Source organism: Sprattus sprattus (genome assembly GCF_963457725.1).
Source record: "Sprattus sprattus genome assembly, chromosome: 14".
In the NCBI taxonomy this organism is placed as follows: Eukaryota; Metazoa; Chordata; class Actinopteri; order Clupeiformes; family Clupeidae; genus Sprattus; species Sprattus sprattus.
This window is the reverse complement of record NC_137912.1, coordinates 24742855-24766479: the sequence shown is the minus strand read 5'-3', so window position 1 is coordinate 24766479 and position 23625 is coordinate 24742855. Positions and strand designations below refer to the sequence as shown.

Below are 23625 nucleotides of genomic sequence, written 5' to 3'. Positions count from 1 at the left end.
TCTGAGCCGAGGGATAACTGTCCTTTCAATGGACGAAAAAACGTTCCTCGGTCTTAAAACACGGCCTAACTTCATCATATAGTCTAAATTTAAATACAGACAGAGAATATTTATACGATTTAATGTGAAGAGTCTCACTACTGTCAAACATGCTAATATATCCACGCAGTCAAAGAAGAGGACCACCGAAAACGGAATTAACGTTATCCCTTTTATTTTAAAGTCAGGCTTGTTTGTTTATCAGCGAAACCTTTACAACACATAGCTTGCTAGCTAGAGAGAGAAATCCATCGGACAGACGCTGACAACAGGACGACCGTCAATTTGATTCCTGAAATTGTGAGTATCAAGAGTGTATGAAGGGAAACTAGCTAGCAAGGGACTAGCTCACCAGCTAGCGTATCTTGACATGGCCTCAAGATGGCTAGCAGGCAGAGCTAACCAATCAGACAGCAAGCTAACAGTTACTGGCCTGTGATCTCACTGGTGAATAGGTTTCTGTATGTTGTGTAATAGTTTAACCCAAATACTGTGCACCAATCTTCAACATTCTTTCAATTCGTGTCAACCATTGCTCGATTTCTGTCGTGTTATACCGAAAATTGCCATTTCCTTTAACGTGGTGTTGGTTAAGACGTTTGTAACGTTAACGTTACTAGCGATAGCTTGCTAGGTTAACGCTAGCCATCTTTATTGGCTTATGTGCCATCAACAAACATGCGCGCATCAGGAATAATCCAATCGGCTCAAGTGTAATATTAGCAAGGTGCATTGTGTAATCAGCTATGTTTCTCCTTGTTTATAGCCGGAAGAGTCCTAGCTACCTTACAACGAGTATACAAGCCCCTCTCCTGGATCGTGGGCCTTCTAGTTAGCTTTGCCCTTGGTGCTCTGCGAACTTTTTGTCAACTGATTTCCTACTACTGGCGACTGGCAACGGGCTGCACCTAGCTCGGGGCTTGCTGAAAGCGTCACACGCAGTCTTCACCGGTCTGTCAAAAACACACATATCAGTCATGCTAACGCAGGTCTTGGGGTGTTTATTGGGTTTCAATGTTATGGTTTAAAATGTCAGAAATATTTAGTGTATCCAGATTACATTGTCGTACCACTGAATAGAAACCACTTCATTGAAAGCAAAATTGTTAGCCAACTAACGTTAGCTAGCTAGCTAACGAAAGTTAGCTAAATTTAGTGCTAGCCACCTAATGTCCTGCAGTGAAGCAGTGATATGGCGCAAGGGAACTGGGGGAGTGATTGTTTCCGTGTTAATTCACATTTCAAATTATGCAATTATGGCATAATACTGTATACACGTTACTCGTCCAGTTACACACCTTTGGATGTTTTAAGAACATAGTCATATTCTGCTCTAGAAAACCATGGCATCTGAACATGAAACAAATACCTTGCTGAGAAATCGAGGCAGTATGTATTTATTTTTTTGTTTGTGGTTGTTTTGGCCAGAAAAGGCTCTGTCAAAACACTTCTAATGCTTAGATTAGTAATAGACAGTTGTTTTTGTAAATACATTTAAATTCACAAGGTGTAGTGGTGACAATGTTATCCTATGTTACCTTATTCTGAATGCTTAAAGGTTTAATGTTTGGGGAACAGGCTATCCTGTTTCAAAACCAGTCATGAGAATTTGGTTGTCAGAATACTTTTATTGCATTAAAAGCCATCTTCAGTAGCGTATGTGAAGCGAAGGGGTGAGAGAACACGCCACCCTCTCTCTTCCACTTCTATGGCATGCTTAGCTTTTTTACTTCCATCATTGATGACCCCTGTCAGGCTCGTACTGTCATATCCCTCATGGTCCTGGTGGCTTGTATGCTAACTTTGGCCATGGAATTGGGATGACACAAAGTGACTAGTCATGTGTCAAATATAACAGTTTTTGTCTATGCTCTCTTAAAGTGGTTTAGGTGCTTGTGTGCAAGCCTGTGGATAGAGAATAGTCTGTGTTCACTATAGACTATGTAATGGTATTCAACTCTTATCAAGAGTGCCGTGAGTTGCCTACGAGTTTCACCAGCAACAAGGCAAAGTCCCTCTGATAAGATTGTTCAAGTTGAGCATGGTTTATAAGCTTGTTAAGAACGTCTTGTCAACCACCTTACTCCTGTTTCAAAAGAAGATAAATGAGAGCGAATATCCATATCTCACACAGTTCGCTAAAGACAAGCTATGTGTCAGTGAGTGCTTAAGTTTTCTTAAAAAAATTTATATGGCCTTTTTATGGCCATGTGTTTGTTTTATCAAATTTCATGTATCCTTTTACATTCTTCAAGCTAATTACTTAACTTTGCACATAGATAGCTTCCACTTATACCAATTTGGGTTGCTGTTACTGGTCATGCTGATAATGTCTTGTAGTTTTGAAGAAGTTCAGGCATGAGCAGCATTTAACTGAGCTTCTTGGCTTTGTTTTAACTTTGCTTCTAGCTACCTGTCGTGACCTTGCACAGAAAAGGGGATTGGACAGGGTGGACTTTATTGATCCCTGATGGGAAATGTATTGTCATATATTTCCATGAACTGGAGACAGATGCAGAGTGGTAGAGTTCTAGAGAGGGAGGATTAGGGAGCTAGAGTGTAAACAGCAGGTGCCCTACAGATCCCTACAGCATGTGTTGTGCCCTCTTATTTCACTGGGATAATAGGCTAACTAAGAAGGAAATACAGTGTGTTTCATGTGTGCATACTTTTTTTAATGGCTAAAAAAATACAAAATATTCAGATGTCTGTGTTCCTCTCTTGATCACCATCTCTTGCTCATCTCATCAGTTTCAAACCCACAACTAACAACTACAGGAGGAGAAAGTCTGTGGATTGGGGGTGCAGCAAGTGTCTCGCTCCTTCATGCTAAGTGCGGTGATTTCATGGTGATATAACGAGGTCAGGATTTGGAGGGTTGGCCTCAGTCAGTTAGCATCAGGTGGTCCTATTTCTGGATTGAACCACTGGAAGCAATTTTGCGGCGGATAGACGGTGAATCTGACATAATCAAGGAATTCAAAAACAAATTTAATTTCGGATTCATTGTATTGGTCTTTGTTTGACGCAAACATTAGATTGTTTCCGAGCGTGTTTGTAACATTACAACAGATGCTTTATTCTTTGCCATTCTTTGATACTGATATGACAGGTCATGCAAGAGTTTAGTGTAGGACACGAGCCTCCTCATTCGTCCATTTTGACAGCATATCCTTATTTCAGGATTGCGAACGACCGACTGCTGAGATGCTGATGCCGTTTGGTCCAAACTGTTATATAGGCCTAAGCCTTATTGGCTATATGGGAAACAATAATAATGAAAACCACATCATAAAATGGTGCCATTATGTGTAATATATAGGTAGGTGACATGCTTATGAGAAATGAATTTGACCAAATTAATGTTGGACAACATCCTCTATTAGCACCTAATATTGATTTACAAATGAGTGAAAATGTTTTTTTTTTTTCGAATTGCTGTATGTGCAAAACTTGTGCAACAGCCCATGCTTCCATCTCTGCTCCAGAGATCAGTAAGTTGTTTTCTTTGTGTTGGCTTGATATAATTAGCTTACCATTAGAAGGATAATGCCCTGCAAACCTTACACATCAGATGTACAAAATGGCTTATACTTTAATTACTTATAGTTTTGTCCTGCAAAGTGTTACCTTGCCAGAAAACCACGGATATAAATTTGTGCTTCTGCGAACCAACCTTACGTGTTCCCGAATGACTTCATGAAGCGTGCCTGTGTTCGCAGGCAGTTTTCAGGCCGGTAACAAACACCAATCAGTATAAAGTGTAGACGAAACTATGTTGTCAACTGTTGTATGGTGCTTAATTGGCTTTTCTTGTTAATGTTGCCGGAAGTGAGCAACCCATGCAAAGACATTTTTAAAGCTGTCGGCTGCTAGCAGCGAGCATAGCACCGGCCATTGAAATGAATTGGAGTGGCACTTCCTCACTCTCTCCAGGTCTATATAAGGCCTCCGTGATTTGGAATTGGGTTCAAACCAGAGCTAAAGAGCACAGAGGTGGGACGCTGCCCGTTTCCCTCAGGCATCTAGATCAGAGGTGTTAGGCCGAGAAGCCCTCAGCCAGGCGTCGCACACACAGACGGGAGGAGATAAGCGTGATCAAAAGCCCGACCCCGATCAGTGGGACTACAGTGAGTCATGTTTGTTCTGACCTTGTGTCATGAGTGTCAAGCACTGCTTCTCCTGAACCAGCAGTTATGCAGCAGGTTGTACAGCTTCATCTTGGTCTTCAAATTACTTTTACTGTTGTTGTTTTTACCATTGGGAGTTGTTTTTTGGCTGCTTGGATACTCAATAATGTTTTAGGCTAATAATTGCTGTGTAATTTACATTTGGGGTTTTAACCTCTGCCTTTTCACAGTTCTTAATTGATAAGAACTGGAAATGTAAATTTATATGGCATTATTAGACTTAAATGTTCTCTTCTTTGTCGTGGATGTTAAGTCATGCTGAACTCCCAGAGTTAACCTGTGTCAAGAATGTAGAGCCCTTCGATAATTGCATAGTGTGGTAGTTTTGGGTAGTTCGGCATCCCACATATTGAGATAATGTCCCACATTTGAATTAGTCATTTGGGTTTTAATTGTCAGAAACACAATACAGAAACACGTGCATGTGTTCTTTCACCCACGTGAGCAGCACGTGAGCTGTTCAATGAGCAGACAATGCCGTTGCCGAGGAGTTTTGAATTGCACTACTTAAAAAGCGGACACTATGGGCACCTTTAGCCCAGAAAACTTTTATTAAAACGGAAAACGGTGATGCATTATGTTACCCAAGGATTGGAAATATGGCAGCTGAGAAGTCAATTCTTGCGTTCTTTCGGAGAAATCGGGTTGAATATGGGTTCCGTTTTGTCCCAGCCTTTTATTCTTAGCTTATATTTGTGAAATAATGTAGTGGGATACTTTGCGCAGTGCCTTTTTTAATAGAGCGGGGATGAGCTGCGTGATGCCTGTGCTTTGCCAAAGAACGCATGCTTTTTGCCGGGCTTGTAACGGCCCATGCATGTTGGATGGGGAGACAACAAACAGCACTGTGCTCATCAGATCTTTTATTTAGCAAAAGCTGTAGCCTGATCTTTTATGGCCTGACGAGTATGCTGTGGAATCGAGGACAAAGGACAAAGTATAGGTGTTTACCAGCCAAGAGGCAGTATACAAATATCTCTTATTCAGTTAGAGAATACTCATATCCTATACTATAGGATGAGGTTTGAGGTCACTTCTCAGTAACATGTCCTACATTGTCCCACGCAAACTTACTACTAGTCCCACATTTAAAGTAAATGCTGTTTTGTGCGTTTGTACCACAGCTTTGATGTGATGTTACAAAAAGCTTTTCACCCGTTACTCCCCAGCTTAATTGGAGTTTGAATCATATGTTGTATGACTTGTAGTCATCATCCATTTTTATGTGCTACTGGCCTTGAGCCTGGGACCCACTACTGTTTTTCTCTGTAGTCATCACTTCATGATAACATCACTACAGGTGATATGGGCACATTGTTCAGGTCCGAAATCTGAGTAATTGACTGGAGAGAATGGCTTCCTTTACCATGTTCTTCTTCTGTTTGACCCATTCTATTTAATATATTTATCAATTAAGATTGCATAGCTGTGTGCTTGTTTGCACCTGCTGGCAATGTGTGTGACTAAAGCAGCAGAATTCACTTATTAGAAGGGGTGTCTTCATACATGTGTATATCAAGTACCAAAATATTGTGTTCCTCTTCTGGCCATATAGTGTATATAACAGTCATCAGAATATTGTTTCCTCTTTTTGCCATATAGTGTATATAACAGTCATCAGAAGAATATTGTTTCCTCTTGTAAGCTACACTTGCTCTAACAAACACAAAATGTGTCCAACAGTCTTCTCTCATGCTGTATGGCCATAGGGCTACCCAACAAGCACATCACACATTGGCTCAGTGCCAGTGGGTGTTACTTCTACGGGACTATATTCTTATTAAATCACACTTAGATCAGACTCCTCATAAAAAATAAACTATTTAGCTGTGTGTATGTGAAGTGAGAGATACAATGGTGATGTTCAGTGCGCTTCATAACTGATGGCTCACCTTAACATCTCCCGAACTTAAAATGTCTCAAATTTACAAATATGACAATAGGACATTACAAAAAGCTAATCCTCTAAGGACTACATCCAAGCACTAATTTGAAGCATAGAACTCATAACCTGGTTCTGGTGCCAACCTCACACTGCCTAGTCAGGGTAAGTAGTAGGCTACCACACTCAAGTCTACAGTTGTTCCCAAGCTTTTATACGCCAAGCTTGTAATAAAATGTTAGGCTAATACTAAAAAAAGCTTTGTCATGGTGTTGATGAGGCAACTCTTGTCTCTAGTCAACATGAGGCCCAATGTCAACCATGTTGTCAGACAGCCAGGTTAATTTATTTTCACAATAACATTTGTCTATTTGTCTATCTTTCGACGGCAGGAGAAATTGTATTCCACTTTTTGTATGACCAAAGAATGGACATTCCCTTAGACAATGATAAGAGCTGCAAACTCTTCCGGAAAGCCCATCAATAGCAGGGTGTTTGTTTATTCGATTTAGCTCCTGTTCCCCACTTTAGCGCTTTATAGAGAGGCAGCACTAATAGAGTGAGATGCACTAATGTCTCCGCTTCAGGGTCATTACTGGTTTTGTCAAGTCAGCTTGGCTGTTTTAGGAAACTGGTAAAAAGGACTTCTTAATGTGTTGTACTCTGTTTCTAGAGTTTAGGGTTGCATTAGGGATATGGAAAACAGGTCTTTTATGGTTTGTTAGGTTTATACAGGTGTGTATTAGATTGAATAGGGTTGTTTTGTAAAGGATCTGTGAGTTTGTCTGATTTCGAAAGTCAGCCAGGTGTGTGTATTGACATTCACTGGACAGACATATCTGTGTTTGTGATGAGTCTAGAGCAGGGGTGTCGAACTCATTTCAGTTAAGGGGCCACATACTGCCCACTTTGATCTCAAGTGGGCCGGACCAGTAAAATCATAGAATAATAACGCATACATAATGACAATATTTCTCTTTGTTTAAATCATTGGTGAAGGCTTTTGGATGATAACCCCTATTTTAAGGTCTTTCTAATATATCACAAACATAAAGACTGTATCAGCCCACTGTTTATGGCTCTCCTCCGCATATTCCCTCGCCTTGCGACGCGTTTGACGTCTGCAGAGGAGCAGACATCGCATTTACGCTGTTTTTAAAGCCATTACTGGACCGTTTAAAAAAGTGACAAAACGTTGGTACTCATAACCTTCCATATTCTTAAGAGACATTCTGATTCACAACCCTTGACATTTATTAAGAAAACAAGTGCAATTTCATATTGCAAAAGAGACTGCAATATGCAGTTGAAGGATGTATCCAAAACATCAAGATAAACAACGAAGTGGACACATCAATAATCGAAAAAAGCATAAATGCAACCAGCTCCCCCTTGCATACTAGTCATGTTCTTTCACCGCTGGGTAAGATCTGTAGCCTATATAATGTTTCAAAGTAGCTAATTACCTTCAAAGATTCTTTATGTTTAGTCTTTATTCCGTCTCTGGCGAGGTATCCATCTAGCATAGCTAGCTAGGGTGGTGACAATCTGTACAGTGCAGTAACGAAGCAGTGTGGAGCAAGGTAGATAGGTGCTGGTAACATTATTGTTCAAGGGATGTGTGCTCATGGTGCTATTAACAAAATGCTACAAAGTTTGAAATACAAAAGTTCATAATGGCCTTTTGGGACGTTTTGATACACATTGATACAGTATTAAGCTCCTTGCAACTAGCTGGCGTTTGCTAGGACAGCTCACCGTGCAATTTTAGACTTAAGATTAACATTTTATTTCAACATTAACACATTTGTTGGAGAGACTAGTTATATACTAGTAGTGGTAATAATACTAATTGACATGAACCATAACTGTTCAGGGATGTTCTCTCAACTAGATAGTTAGCTAGATAGCAAAGTTCGCTAGCTAGCTGCTAGCTGCAAGCAGCTTAATTAACTGTTAGTTATGGTTCTCAGTGTAATGTTAGTTTAACAGTGCGGCCCCCAGTGGACTGATTAGGTATTGCAGCGACTTTTGCAATTTATGTCTTTCTTTTCACACTTAGCAAAGTCATCCGACGGGCCGAGCTGGACACCTGGGTGGGCCTGATCCGGCCCGCGGGCCGTATGTTTGACACCCCTGGTCTAGAGTAATTGCAAGGATTTAAATATATTCTGTATGAGAAGTGTGTTTCCTTTGCCATTGAAGGGTGTAATGCCGGTGGTTGTCGGAATTGATGTGTTTGTGTGTGCATTAATGCACCTGTGTGCATTTGTGTTGCACTCATCACGTGGAAGTGTGGTTTTTTTTTTTTTAGTACTGGGCCAATATGTATAGATGTTGGCTGTTGTGATGACATCTGACCCTGGACCATGGCTGTTGAAAAGCACCTGTGGAATCTGAAATGTAAATCTCTCAGGCCTTAGTCATCTTTGGCAACAAAGGACTAACGCTCACATCAAACCTCTCCTTAAAGCGTCATTGCTGGTGTGCAAACAGTTAACCAGAGCACAATGGTAAAAGATCAAACTGTGGGTGGCATTTCACACAACCAGTTTTTTGGGTAATGCCTGGATAGAGATGTTGGCATGTGCTCTTGATATAGTAACTTGTTACACTCATTTGACCTGAAGCACAGCCCTAGCCCTCCAAGAATAGGCTTGTCCCCTTGTAAGTGTTTATCCTGCCTATTTCACTTCATTTTTGATTCACTGCACCAGTTAAATAAAATGGCTTCTCCCAGTTAGGGACTGCCACTCAATTGTTCATTGATTCATTAATCATCATGTTATTACCTAGTCTTTTTTTTCTTTTCTTTGCACCTTTTGAAATGTGCCATTGCCATCTTGAAACAATAAGAAGTTGGTCATCAAGTCTTTACAAGCAAGTCTAACCCGTATCTAGGACCCCATACACACCCAACCCATGCGTGTTCTGGTGAAGAGGCCAGTACAAATGGGGTTTAACCGTCCAACTTGAAAAAAAGAGCTATGCTATAAGTTATCGGACTATGAGTAAAAATGTGTTCAGGACAACAGGGTTGTCACGGTCCTGAGAAAAAAGTAATGGAAATTTATAATCTCATTTTCCAGGTCTGGAAAAGTCATTAAGTTCTGTAAATTCATTGAAACTGTTAGAAAAGTCATGAATTTTGTTGTATGTTAGTCTAATGAGGTTAAGTTATTTCACTCTTCAGTGGATAGGCCTGAGGTTTTGTTGTGCAAGTCTGTAATCTCTGGAGTAAAGTGTGCACATTTGTGTACTTATAGGTTGTGAAAGGGCATGGAAAATGGGTGTGCACCCTGGGAGAGGAGATTATCCTGAAGACTTTTGAAATATATTTCAGATCGTATGGGGTCCATGAAGAGCTCCAATCTCAGCTCACATCAGCTGCAGGCTTATTATGTTATAAACGGAGTATGCTGCAGACTTGAGGGTGTGTAGCGTTGTGCTATGGCTAGTACACTTTATATGGTATGAGGGTGTTTAGCGTTTCGCCATGACTAGTACACTTGAGGAGGTATGAGGGTGTGTAGTGTTGCGCTATGACTAGTACACTTGAGGGTGTGTTGCGCTATGGCTAGTACACAGTAGGGGGTATGCGAAGTGGAATGTGTTCCAGATGGAGGGTTGTGTTCCACATCAGATCTTTGTTATGGGTGGAGGGGTCAGGGGTGTGATCTAGATGAAGGGTGTGTTGCTGAGGGATGTCTTTGAACAGAAGGGTGAGAAAGGGTGTGCTGTGAACAGAGAGAATTGTTGTGGTGTGTGAATGGGTTGCAACTTGTCTGCAGCGTGTAACTCAAGATGCTGCAGGGGGGTATAAATAACCTGGTGCTGCTGGGTCTGGGGGTGGGAGTGGGAGTGTGGGGGGTGGGGGGGGGATGACGAACCCTGCGGCCATGACACTGCACAACAGCAGCCCAACCCCCCCCCCAATCCTACCTCTGGCCTCCCACCGTCAGTCCCACCCGCAGCTCCTGTCTCTAGCCAGGCCCTGGTTCAGGACTCCAGCCTCTCCCTGTCAGCGCCACCACCACCCACTGACTGCTGCAGCATCAGCAGCCCCCCACCCCCCCTCCAGCCTTTAGTGATCTTTTTTAGGAACATGCCATCCATGCTTGTCGTGTGTGGAGCGGAACCCACCCAACACTCCTGGGGCGAGCTCCTGGGAACAGGCTTTTTATGTACAGCACACAGTGAACCGCATACATAATATTAGAACGTGTTGGTTCTGTCCACTGTCCACTGCTTTTCCAATGTTTGTTGAGAATTCTCTCATTTGTTTAGTTTTTTTAGGTCAAGGAAAATGTCCAATCATTTGGAAATCCCATGACATATCTCAGTTAATTTCTGGGAGGCAACAAGTCAGTTTATCACCCAGTGCCTCTCCCTAGTACTACTACTGCTGCTGCCCTGCAGCCGCTCCCTGACTGGCCCCCGGATCCTACATGCTCTGGTGTTTGTCATCAAGGCTCTGGCAAAGGGCTGCTTGGCTTAGGTGTCCTGTCCCCAGTTCTCATTTGCATAAGGGCCTCTTGGCCTGTAGTCCATTTCAGGGACTATTTGTGGATGTGTGTAATGGTCTTAAGGGTTGAGGTTTGCTCAAAGCTGCTTAAAGCTGTTGCGCTCTCTAATCCAGCATGCAGATGGACAGTGGAGGTGGCGGTACCTGACAGTGATGTCACATTTGTGTAGTTGTTTCAGTAGTTTCCCATCTGCTTTAGGCACCTCATGCTGGAGAGTGAGGTTGAGATCGAGTGTAGAGATAGAGTGTGTCTAACGAAGAGTGATCTACACCTCATGCTGGAGAGTGAGGTAGAGATGGAGTGAGGTAGAGATGGAGTGTGTCTAATGGAGAGTGATCTACACCTCATGCTGGAGAGTGAGGTAGAGATGGAGTGAGGTAGAGATAGAGTGTGTCTAATGGAGAGTGATATGCACCTCATGCTGGAGAGTGAGGTAGAGTTCACCTTCTCTGACAAGCACCATCCAGCCTTAGTTTCTATCAAGAACATGTCCTTAAGCTTGATAGATTGATCTGCATAAGACAAAGTGTGTACCCCCATATCACCAAAGCACGAATAGCATTCAGTTGGCTGACACAACCTTTTCCCTTGCACTCATCTTTCTCTCTCCTTCTATCTTCCGTTTTTCCTCAATCCACAGGCCTCATGTCCTGAGGTATGGGGGCCTTCCTGGACAAGCCCAAGACAGAGAAGCACAATGCACATGGTGGGGGCAACGGTCTCCGCTATGGCTTGAGCAGCATGCAGGGATGGCGTGTGGAGATGGAGGACGCGCACACGTCCCTGGTGGGCCTGCCCCACGGCCTGGACGACTGGTCCTTCTTCGGCGTGTACGACGGGCACGCCGGCTCCCGGGTGGCCAACTACTGCTCCAAGCACCTGCTGGAGCACATCATCGCCAGCAGCGAGGACTTTGGGCCGGGGCCCGCCGACGTGGAGGGGGTGAAGATCGGCATCCGCTCGGGCTTCCTGAAGATCGACGAGTACATGCGCAACTTCACCGACCTGCGCAACGGCATGGACCGCAGCGGCTCCACGGCGGTGGCCGTGCTGCTGTCGCCCGACCACATGTACTTCATCAACTGCGGCGACTCGCGCGCCATGCTCTGCCGCTCTGGCCAGGTGCGCTTCTCCACACAGGACCACAAGCCCTGCAACCCGCTGGAGCGTGAGCGCATCCAGAACGCCGGCGGGTCGGTCATGATCCAGCGCGTCAACGGCTCCCTGGCCGTGTCCCGGGCCCTCGGCGATTACGACTACAAGTGTGTGGACGGCAAGGGTCCTACCGAGCAGCTGGTCTCGCCCGAGCCGGAGGTGTTTGAGATTGCACGCGCTACCGACGAGGACGAGTTCGTGGTGCTGGCCTGCGACGGCATCTGGGATGTCATGAGCAACGAGGAGCTGTGCGATTTTGTGCGTTCACGCCTGGAGGTATGCGACGACTTGGAGAAGGTCTGCAACACAGTGGTGGACACCTGCCTACACAAGGTATGGGAAGGCTTGAAGTTGAGGATGTCCATTTGCAAAGTTAATATTGCAGTGGCTGATCATTAGGCACATTAAAGAATAGCTGTGAAATAAAAGTAAAGCTGTTGAAGATTCTGAAGATATTCTAATGGTGATTTTAATCAATAAATGATTTTAATATAATTTAACGATGTGGTTCCCTTTACCGTAACCCTGTGAAATTCATGCTTAAAAATGGATGCATACAGTTTAGGTGGATTGTATGACTGTGTGTGTCATCAGGGAAGCCGAGACAACATGAGTGTGGTGCTGGTGTGCTTGCCCAACGCACCTAAAGTGTCAGAGGAGGCTTTGAAGAGGGAGGCAGAGCTGGACAAGTTCCTGGAGTCTCGGGTGGAAGGTGAGAATGCAGCCAGCACCTCTTGGTGGTCATCCAACTGTATGAGAGTCCTATTACACACATGTTTGGGACGTTATTGAGGATGTAACTTGTGACACCTTGTTAACCACACTGAGGTGATGATCTTTGTTTTGGTGAGTGGATGGGTGGGCGGGCTGATGGCAGATGAAAATAATTAAAAAGTAGAAAATGCTACGCTATACCCATTATTCAAAAAGATTGCTGGACCATGTCCTTAGTGGAAGCTGAGCGAGCAATAAAACAATCTCCTTTGTGTTTTCTATCTTACTGGAAAAGTGGAAGTTGGTGCTGTTCAGATTGCATTTACATTTACATTTACATTTACATTTTACATTTACATTTAGTCATTTAGCAGACGCTTTTATCCAAAGCGACTTACAAGGATGTATACACATTTTACATTTACACTGATGGCTCAATGCACATCAGGAGCAATTAGGGGTTCAGTGTCTTGCTCAAGGACGCTTAGACAGGGAATCGAACTACCAACCTTCTGATTACTAAACGACTTCTCTACCTCCTGTACCTCCTGTACCACTGTCGCCCCTTTTGAAATCCTGGAAATCCTGAAAATGGGACCCATGTGAATCATGCAGATCCGTAAAAAACAAAAACATTTGAGGGCAATGGCTATAACCCCTAATAATTACCCACTTTGAGCTGTGTATCACAACGTCACTGAATGTCATTAAAAGAAGACAGAAGTGTTGCAAGGCTAATCAGAGCTGGTTCACAAGGAAATATGTGGAAATACTTGTGCCTTATTGGATTGAGTTTGTGTAGACATCCTGCATTGACCCATACATTAGCAGAACCCTCTGCGCCATCTTATTGATCAAGTCTCCTCTTGGCTCCGTCTTTGTCTCCAGATCTCATGGAAAAGTCTGGAGATGATGGCATCCCAACCATGGCCCACATCATGCACCATCTTGCCAAAGAGAGCCTCCCAAATTTACCAGCAGGAGGTGGTCTCGCCAGCAAGTAGGAACATGTCTCCTGTTTACTTCGGTCATTGACATGGCCCCACTTATATCTGTGTCTGTTTTTGCATGGAAGAGCCTCACCTCCACGTGTGTCTGTCTTGTCTTTTAGACGTACCGTGATTGAGGCAGCATACAACAGGCTCAACCCACAGAGAGAGGAGGATGAGGTGAGTCGTGTGCTTTTTACTTATTTACCCATCCTGTCCCCTTCTTCATAGCTCCAGTCATGCTCCATATCTTACAGATTTCAATGGTCTCAGGAGCCATAGCAGGATTTGTTGTAATGTTGCGTTTGTAAAGTTGTCTTTAATTAGTTTAATCAGTGAATCGATTTGTCAATATACAGCCGCGGAAAAAATTAAGAGACCACTTCAAAATTATCAGTTTCTCTGGTTTTACTATTTATTGGTTTGTGTTAAAGTAAAATGTACATTTTTGTTTTATTCTATAACCTACTGGCAACATTCCTACCAAATTTCAAATAAAAATATTGTCATTTAGATCATTTATTTGCAGAAAAATTACAATTGGTCAAAATAGCAAAAAAGATGCAGTGTCTTCAGATCTCGAATAATGCAAAGAAAACAAGCTCATATTCATTTTTAAACTACACAATACTAATGCTTTAACTAAGGAAGAGTTCAGAAATCAATATTTGGTGGAATAACCTTGATTTAAAATCACAACTTTCATGTGTCTTGGCATGCTCTCCACCAGTGTGTGTGTTATAGAATAAAACAAAAATGTACATTTTACTTTAACACATACCAATAAATAGTAAAACCAGAGAAACTGATAATTTTGAAGTGGTCTCTTAATTTTTTCCGCGGCTGTATATGACACAACTTGATGTATTCTTACTCTGGGCAAAGGGGAATTATTAGGAATGTGATTTTTCCAGATCAATATGGAAATCCTGAAAATGGGACCCATGTGAATCATGCAGATCTGTAAAAAACAAAAACATTTGAGGGCAATGGCTATAACCCCTAATAATTACCCACTTTAAGCTGTGTATCACAACGTCACTGAATGTCATTAAAAGAAGACGGAAGTGTTGTAATTTATTACCTTCAATGGAGGGATGCAAGGCTAATCAGAGCAGGTTCACAAGGAAATATGGGGAAATACTTGTGCCTTATTGGTTGACATTTCTCCAGTTGATGGGGTTAAATGCTAGTGCCTAGTCAGTCAGTGTGAGTTTTTTTCTTTTTTACTAGTGAAAGGATTGAAGCAAAAACCTCCTCCCATTCTGAGCTAGGTGTTTAAATGTCTATATGAGCTTGACATACAGCTAACGTACGTGCATTGCACTGCCAGTTGAACAGTTAGCAATGATAGCTCAGTTGAACCGTTAGCAATGGTAGCTCAGTTGAACCGTTAGCAATGATAGCTCAGTTGAACCGTTAGCAATGATAGCTCAGTTGAACCGTTAGCAATGGTAGCTCAGTTGAACCGTTAGCAATGATAGCTCAGTTGAACCGTTAGCAATGGTAGCTCAGTTGAACCGTTAGCAATGGTAGCTCAGTTGAACTGTTAGCAATGATAGCTTAGTTGTGCCTCCCAAGCGACCCCAAATTATACTACTCTCGTTGTGATAGCCAAAGTTTTATATTTGTTCTGGTAGTCCAACAAACAGTCATAACTCCCAAGGCAAGTTTTATGTCCAATCCAACTTTTTCCCCCCGATCAAGTCATGCATTGACAGCTAGTCACCACAGCTTCTATAAAACAAAAGTTTAGGCTGCTAGCTAAGCTGATAGTTTAAAAAGTGGGTCATGAGAGATGTCAGATTAAACTAGGATTTGAACATTGAATCCTTATGTTTTAGATGCATCACTCACATTACTGTACTGATAGTGGTGTTTGTCTGCATTTGTGCCAAATTATGCCTAAACAGAGAGAGTAGCCCTCTTTATTTGACAGTTCTGTTGATTGCTGCAGACAAGTTAACTTTTTATAACTGGGGCACCTGCTCCTTTGCCTGCTTTTAGCTCTGGACGAGAAAAGGAAACACATTATTAATAATAATAATAATAATAATTCACCATTGAAGGTCCAATACAAAACGCACAGTCCTTTGTTGCTTCCACCGTTTGAATTTCACTTTCTTTTCACTTCTATGGTTACTGAGCAGAGCAGTTTGTCAGATTTGATTGCATCAAATAAGAAGTTGTGAAGTTGCAATGTAGTATATGGTTCTTGGACATCCATATCCAAATGTCTACCACAGGACAGTAACGGCACTGCCAATTCTGTCTCAGTGCATTAAATGGTGCGTTTAACTGCCAGAATTAAGGAAGAAAATTTCCCCTGGGCCCCCCTTTATGTTTAGGCTAAGCCTTAAATGTTTCAAATCCTAGCACTTCCCCTGGTATGAGCTGCTACGTCTATAGGCTGAAGTGCGTGAAGATTTCTTTTTTTCCCTCCCCATTCTAAGTATTCATAAGGATGTTTGTATGCTTTCAGCTGCGATTTTAACAGCTGGCAAAAAACAGCCAAAGAAGCCACTGTAGCAGCAGCTGTGACCGCCAGACACACATTCCAGAAGAGGCGTGATCATGCTCAAATTAATCTTACTGCTTAGGCTAAAGAGACGTACAAAGTGTATAAAAGTTGGGGTTTTTTTTACCCGCAAAAAGAGATGCTTCTGCTGAGTTCAAATAAAATATGAAAATATAAACGTGATATTTAATTGTTTGAATCGTACCTTACCATTTACATACATGCTATAGTAGAGCTGTTTCTTGCCTATTAAGGATAGATTCCAGATCTGCAATATGAGGCAATCTTCTGGCCCTAGTCAGGGGACGTGCCGTGTCTATTTTCTGTTTGTCTGTATATTTTCCTGCTTTTGTTGTCCTTTGCCAATCCCATCTCTAAATTATACTCTGCTTACACACCCATTTCCTTGGATGATAACAACTGGCTGGTCATTTGTTGTAAGTTGAAAGCAATTGGGTCAGGCGCAACAAGGACAATTTACAAGTGATCAATACGTCATAATTCCCCTTTAGATCCAGAGCCATTGTGGTGAAACAGGTGTGCAGTTACACAATCAGATCAGAATCTTCTCCCTTCTACATTGGCTCCATGTCTTTGGCTAAGATAAGCTAAGGCATGGATCTCAGGTTTTGAAAGGGTTTTCAAATGTTGGCTGTGCTACAAAATGTCTATTACTAATGAGAACTCTAAGGTAGGTTGGTCTACACAGCCAGGTTTTGAAAAGTGCCTAATTGAAAGTACTCGTTGAACCCTATTGGGAACTAAACATCTAGAAGGAAGAGTTCCTTTGATTTTGAAGTTTGATTTTGTGAGTCTGTCTATGGTCCCTGTGTAGACCCCTTAGAGTCTAGTGCCCTGTCTCTGTGGGGTCTTGTGCAGTGGGCACCTCAGGTGGGTTGCGGGGTGTGTGAGGTGGGTGAGGTGGGTGAGGAGTTTCACAGATGCATGTTTGTCACTTCCTGTCTAAGTCTTGTGTTGTCTGCTCCCGGTGGCTCTCACACATGGGTGTGCACAGTTTGGTGATTGGAGCAGTCCATCAACATATCCTACACACACACACAACACACACACACACACACACACACACACACTCCTACCCACACCCAGAGGGAAGGGGGCAGAGAGCAAAGCCTACACCATCCCTCTGCTATCCTTTACCCTCATAGAGGGGAACCAGGTCATGCCAGACTAGTCTCTCCCCTTACACACTATCACTCCTTTCTTTATCTCTCTCGCACTTGCTCTCTTACTCTCCCACCCTGGCTCTATTGGCCTTTCTTTCTCTCTTTCCTTCATTTTCTTCTTTCTTTCTTTCCCTGATTCCCTTAACCTACCTGTTTCTCTCTGTCTCTCTCTCTCTTCTGTATCTTTTCTATCCTTCCCTCTGTTGCCCCTCCCTCATTGACACTGGCCCGTCTCATGACCTCAGGATGGCGCGGGGGGCTCGGACGAGGATTCCTCTCGTGTGTCGGCGGCGGCTCACCTCCTGGAGGCGCTGCGGCAGTTCCGCCTGAGCCACCGCGGCGAGTACCGGCACGTGCTGGAGGAGGCGCTGGTCAACTACCGCACGTCCGGCTCGGCCAGATCACCGCCGCCACCACCAGCGCCACCATCCTCCTCCTCCTCCATCTGCCCTGACAACAGAGAGGGAGAAGAGGACGAGAACATGACCCGCTCCCCGCCCCCCTCCCCGGCCTCAGAGGAGTCCTCTGAGGAGGAGCAGAAGCCCCTGCCAGAGGCGTCTGACCAGCCCACTGCATGACCTCCCACATGACCTGACACACACACACACACACACACACACACACTCCACCCTGCTACACCTCCACCTGATGTTTAGACTCAGCCCCACTCCGGAGTGGCGGTTTCACCTCTGTAGAGCGTGACCAGTGGCAATGGTTTTTTGAGTTTGTCATTAATCAATGGGTAGTCACTCTACAGTGAGCTCACAGACAGTCTGGCGCCTCTTGGCCAAATTAAGACCTTTCCCTCTGTTCCAACTGTGACTGTATTACATGTCCGGTCACTAGTCAACACATTTTGCAACACTATCTCCGGTGTCCACAGTCTGAATACTTCTAGTGGAGAAGTCTACAGCTTTAATTAGTTCCCAATATTCAAATGCTATTTTCATTTTTTAGCATAGTCCACAATACAGATTCACCAGCTAGCATGGACAACAACCTAGACAACTGCCTCACAAATCCCCAGCAGGTTGTACAATCTACATCCTAAGACCTCAGTTCAGTCTGCAGTCTGAACACTATCGTCTATCGTTGTTCATTCTAAATATTCCTCAGTTAGCGCAGACTAAACATGTCTCCTGTTAGCCAAGTCTGCAGTCTAAACATCTTCCCTATATCAGTCCACACCATAAACCTGCTCTTTACAATATGGTATTTGGCATTAAAAAAAGCACTTACCTTTTACACCCTACAGCTTACACACTCTAATTGACAGCCTTTTCCCATGAGTAAGGCTTGTCCACAGTGTTATCTCATCCAAGTGGCAGCCTCGTGCTACTGAAGGGGTGTATGGATTGACATGTGCATCTACTCAAACTGGGGATGCTAGGGCTGACCTCCTGCATGTGTTCACTACCTGGCATTTTAGCAGTGCATTCAGGATTGGGCCATTGTGGATGTATGCTGAGAGGAAGGAGGTCACTAGATAGTAATTTCCCAGTCTTGATGTATGCAATAAAGGTATGGGATTTGTGTTTGTGAGAATGTGTGTGTGTGGTGTGAAGCAATGTGTGAGTGAAGCAATGTGTTGTGTTTTTTTCTTATTCTTTTGGTGTGTGTGTGTGTGTGTGTGTGTGTGGATGAGGGGTGGACATGGTGGCAAAGCACAGAAATTTGAGAGATTTGTGATGTGGGTTTTTGTCTATGTGTATGCTAAAATGGATTACAGTCTCAAATATGCTGACTGTAGAGTATCATAAACCCCTAGACAGAGGATCCAAAAAAAGAAGCACAATTGACGACGTATTAGCACTTAACCCGAGATCACCTTACAAGGCAAGTCCAGGAACCTCTTGTAAGCTGTGGGCCATCCATAATAATAATAATATGATGCATGGAAATAAACTGCAGCTTGACTGGAGTGCTCTTGGGCTAGCTCAGCGCTTACTGCTGACCCAGGCAGGACTGTCTGTGGAATGTTGCGGCATTTTGCACTTGCACTCAGACCAGTGTGGAACCAAGGAGCTTTAATCCATCTATGAGTAGAGACAACAGTTTTGTTTATGAGGGGTTTGGTTTTAGGATTTGTAGAGCATCATTTAAGATGTTTTTTTGGATGACAGACATACCTGCTCTCATGAAGAATGAAACATCTGCTCTTCTGGTCAGTAGCTCTGTCTTGCCTCAGGACTTTGGAGTCAAAGAAAATATCCCATACAAATAATCTCATTATCAAGAGTTACTTCATATTTGGTATGTTTTTTTGTTTAATCCATTAAAGGTTTTGGGTTCAGTTCTGATTAGAATGCAAAGTGTCCATGTATTTTGTTGCTGTTTACCAGAAAGGTTTACAAATAAATCTTGTTGGACTATATTTCCAGTGCCTTGGCTGTCTTCTTTCCCAACCCCATTCATTTCTTAGATTTTTTTGTTTTGTAATGAGGTCATCTTTGGTGTCAGGCCAATAATAAAGGGTTGTGAAATTAAATAGTTGTGTTGTCCTTTTGGGGTTCTCAATTGTTACACTAAGGTTCCGATGGTGCCTTGTGTATTTTGCACAAACGTTGCAAAGTGATTGGGACGTGAAACAAGTCCCTCAGTAAAGGGGACGTCCTTGGAATCGGTTGACTCCTACTGGGAAACATACATGTCCTTTGCATACACACTTTTGTCCAGTTTGTGTTGGCCTTTGTGTCAGTTGTCCTTTCTAACGGTGGTATTCCTTTTGTCAGTTTTTATTTCCTTCTTTTGATGTTTCCTATGACACCATGTATATCTATCTATACATCATAAGTAGCTCATCCTGGGTTAAGTGAGGTGGAAATAACATTCAGCTCTGTCATTAATCGAGAAGTTGAAGAACCTCACTGGAGTCAGAAACTGGCCTGATTTGTTCTATCACAGCCCTTGCTCATAGAGACTAACAGTGAATCCTCAGAGTTGCCCATGTTCACCAGAGAGAAATATGACTTACATTTCCTTTGCATTTAATTTACATTGTTTTCCTCTGCAGTCTTGCTCCTGTCTTTTTTTCCATGTCTCATTTCTTTGTCTTGTTTTTTTTCCCCCCATGGCAGAGTGGTGCCGACCCAGACGACCCCTGGTAGCCTGAGCGATATTCTTCTCCCATCTTCAACACCAGAATGTCCTCAGTTCACACAGAAGAAAGTGTCCCCATTCACAATTTGTTTTGTTTTGTTAATTCCAAGAGATTCATAGGAAATGATTTAAGCCACGTTTGGCCAACACAAATGAAACACACACGTACACACAAACACACAGTCAAATGGGCTGATGTTGAAAGTTTCAGTGTTGTACAGTAGATACAAATCTTTGTCCTTTTATTTCTTTTTGTGATTTCCCTTCCCTTGCCTCACACCCACTACCTTGAGACTGCAGTGGTGCGTCAGCGACTCCATGAGGGACCTCTAGGCCAGATGTGGAACCTGCCTGGAGGGGGTGTGGCTCAGGTGCCTCCTGTGGTGTACTCTGGGAGTTTTTTTCTTGAGCCTCACAAGGCAACACAGTGCCAACACACACATTTACGAATCCTATTGAAAAGAAGTGGGGACAACGGGACTCGAGACTCCCCACGTCACTCGCTCTCACACACAGACACACACACACACACACACACACACACACACACATGGATTCACAAGAACTCTCACATCCCTCATCTTTCAAACCTGGCAAAGACATGGTGCTGTGTTCAGGCTCCACACGTCTAGTGGTGTCCACCCTCCCAAGCTCCCTGTTCCTTCCTGTAGTTCTTTCTGGCCGTCTCTGGCTGTCAGGGCACATCAGCACAACACCAGCAGCGCACACAACTGCTTCGCCACTGCAGGTGTCTGTCCTCTGGTCCCAAGCTGCTCCACGTTCACCCACGCTTGCCCATGTTCCACTCCGTGATCATCAGAGGAACCCGCCCAGGTGCTGGTGATTTCACCCCCCAAGGAGAGGACCAAGAGTGGCTGGGGCTGTGGAGGACCAGCTGATGACCCTCACTGTCCCAACCTCCACCCCTTCCTCCTCCCATCCTCTCCCCTCTGTGTCTCTGTGACCTCCAACAAGACTTATTTTCCTCCATCTTGCCTTCTGTTTTTTTTCTCTCTTTTTCATGGAACTGAGTTGTAGACTTCAAAAATGGATGCATTTTCTGTGGGATTGATTAAGCGTTTTAAAGCTCTGAAGGAAGGAGCCGGGGGGTCAGATTGTATTGGATAATGGGTCATGTTTGGATTGCACTCTCATTTGAATACAGAAACCTATATATGGAATCAATAAAATATTTGAGAAAGTTAAGATTGTTAGAGTATTTCTACAGTACAGTGCAGGTATGTTTGTAGATACCACTCACCTGAAGTGCTAAAAAAAAACTAAAAATACACAAAAAAAAAAAACAAGTTAATGTGAGATGAGAGGCCTCTTTTCTCACACATTGTACTGTGTTCTATTTCTCGCTGTCTTTGGTCAGCTACCACAGGGTAATAAGAGGCCATTTTGAGTCGTCCGTGGGGCACAAACGCCCCTCGACAGCGAGTGAGCAGCCACAACCGTGGCCTACCTGACTGCCCTCACCGTGACCTATATGTACAGATTACCACAACGACTGCACTACACACATATACATACATGCACACACACACACACACTTGTGTAGAGCACTATTGTCTTGTAGTTGTATGTTGATAGTGTGTCCCTGATGGCGGCGACAGATTCTGTGCACCGGGCCTCACATTTTCAGCTGCAATGCGGCCAGTTGTCGTGACAGGACATCTGCTGGGTTGTGTATATGTGGAGTGTGACGCTCGAGCATTCTTCTGAGGGCTATTGGGAACTTTTTCTGATATGGTAAACGGCCTAACCTACCCCGGTGTGTAGCTTTAAAATGAGTGTTTAGATTTATAACATGATTGTATATGTATATGTAATTTACCCCACTGGTACACACAAACAGCCATGAGATTAAAATAAAAGTGTTTTGCGTAATGGATTTCACTGAAAGGTTGTACAGTATAGATGATCTATTTTGTGCTCTAATTGCCACCTTCTGGAAAACACAATGAGTTGAATAATTAATGAAACCAAACATTTTATTTATTCCTTAATGGTTTATTTATTCCCCCCCGCCCATCTATCTTTAACGTGCGACGATGGTTCATAGAACGAGTTATTTCAAACAGATTCCTGATCTCTATCTGTTATTAATACTAATAAAGGATTTCTAATGATTGACATTGACAGTATGTGTGGATTGTCTAATAGAATGTATGACCTACTTTTTTTGTTTACTGATATAAGATCTGACTAAATGTCTCCTTGTATGAATCTAAAGTCTGATAAGTCTGAACAGGATTGTTTTGAGATTTGTTGAATCCTTTCGGAGAGAGCATCAGAGCTGGGTGTCAGCAGGTGAGGAGGTGGTACCAGTGCTTTTGCACTTTTTCAACACTAGAGGGGAGAGGAGCTGCAGCGGCTGAATTTGCTGGGCTGTCTGAGTCTGTGTAGGAGTGCGACTTGGATACAGAATGAGTGTGATAATGGAGTCTCCATGGTAACATAACTCTCATAAAGTGTGTGATCATTCATTAAGTGTCTGTTGGTGGGGGGTCCTGTCCTCTTGAGGCGAATATTGAAAACCACGTGGTGCAAAAGGGCAGTTTGAGGGAAATATAAAGGCATCTCATGCGCATCAGAAACCTGGTAGAACTTAAGTGTGAATGATTCAGATGAAGACGAAATCAATAAAGCTTTATTATAGACCTGAACACTACCTCATATCATTAAACTGTTCCTAGGTGGTGTGGGGGGGGGGGGGGTACATCCGATAGTACTTGTGTGTGGTTTTGAGGGCAGTCTCAGCAAAGTCTTCATCTGTCTCAATGTGTGCCCACCCCCTCTCCCTTGTCTGCGTGCCCCCACAGTGCATCAGGTTGCGCCCCCTACAAGCTCATCCCTGCCTAATGACACCCTCACCCTGACCAACACCTCTCCCCCACTGCCTCCGTCCCCCGTATTTGTCTGCTTGTCCTGATTAACAGGTTAAGCTAATCCACAGGCAGTGGGGGGCCAGAGGTGTCCTGTGGTCTACAGGTGTGTGGATGTGAGATGAACTCGCCCTGTTTTTACATCTTCAGTAGACTAAAGGAAACACATTTACCCTAGCTCCTTTAAAACACAAATAAACGCTTACATCATTTTTCTTGTCAATCTTTTCTAGGAGGTGGTTATGCATCACATTGTGCCATGAACCATTAGGACAACGCCATTGTGTTGTCTTGTAATGCCTGTGTAAATTTGCAGTCATCTTGAGGGGTTCACGTGAGGCTCACCGTGTGCCTCCTGTGTCAGAGTAGAGTGTGTATTGGCCAAGTTGTTGACACTCTTCCCTCCAAGGACCACCAGCTGTTTCTGAGCCCGTCTGC

The 23625-nt window shown here is 43.5% G+C and overlaps 1 protein-coding gene across 2 annotated transcripts; it reads left to right on the top strand.

The window, feature by feature from the left end:
* ppm1bb (protein phosphatase, Mg2+/Mn2+ dependent, 1Bb) lies at positions 1 to 22435 on the top strand. 2 transcript variants are annotated; one of them, XM_080851245.1, is made up of 6 exons: positions 1 to 339; positions 11278 to 12125; positions 12387 to 12504; positions 13395 to 13506; positions 13618 to 13675; positions 20275 to 22435. In XM_080851245.1, the coding sequence occupies exons 2-6, from the start codon at positions 11295 to 11297 to the stop codon at positions 20302 to 20304; spliced, it is 1149 nt and encodes a 382-aa protein (XP_080707371.1). In that variant the 5' UTR covers positions 1 to 339; positions 11278 to 11294; the 3' UTR covers positions 20305 to 22435. The 2 variants fall into 2 exon arrangements, with proteins under 2 accessions (XP_080707371.1, XP_080707370.1); XM_080851244.1 differs by lacking the exon at positions 20275 to 22435 and adding an exon at positions 17443 to 19571.
* The last annotated feature ends 1190 nt before the right edge of the window (positions 22436 to 23625 follow it).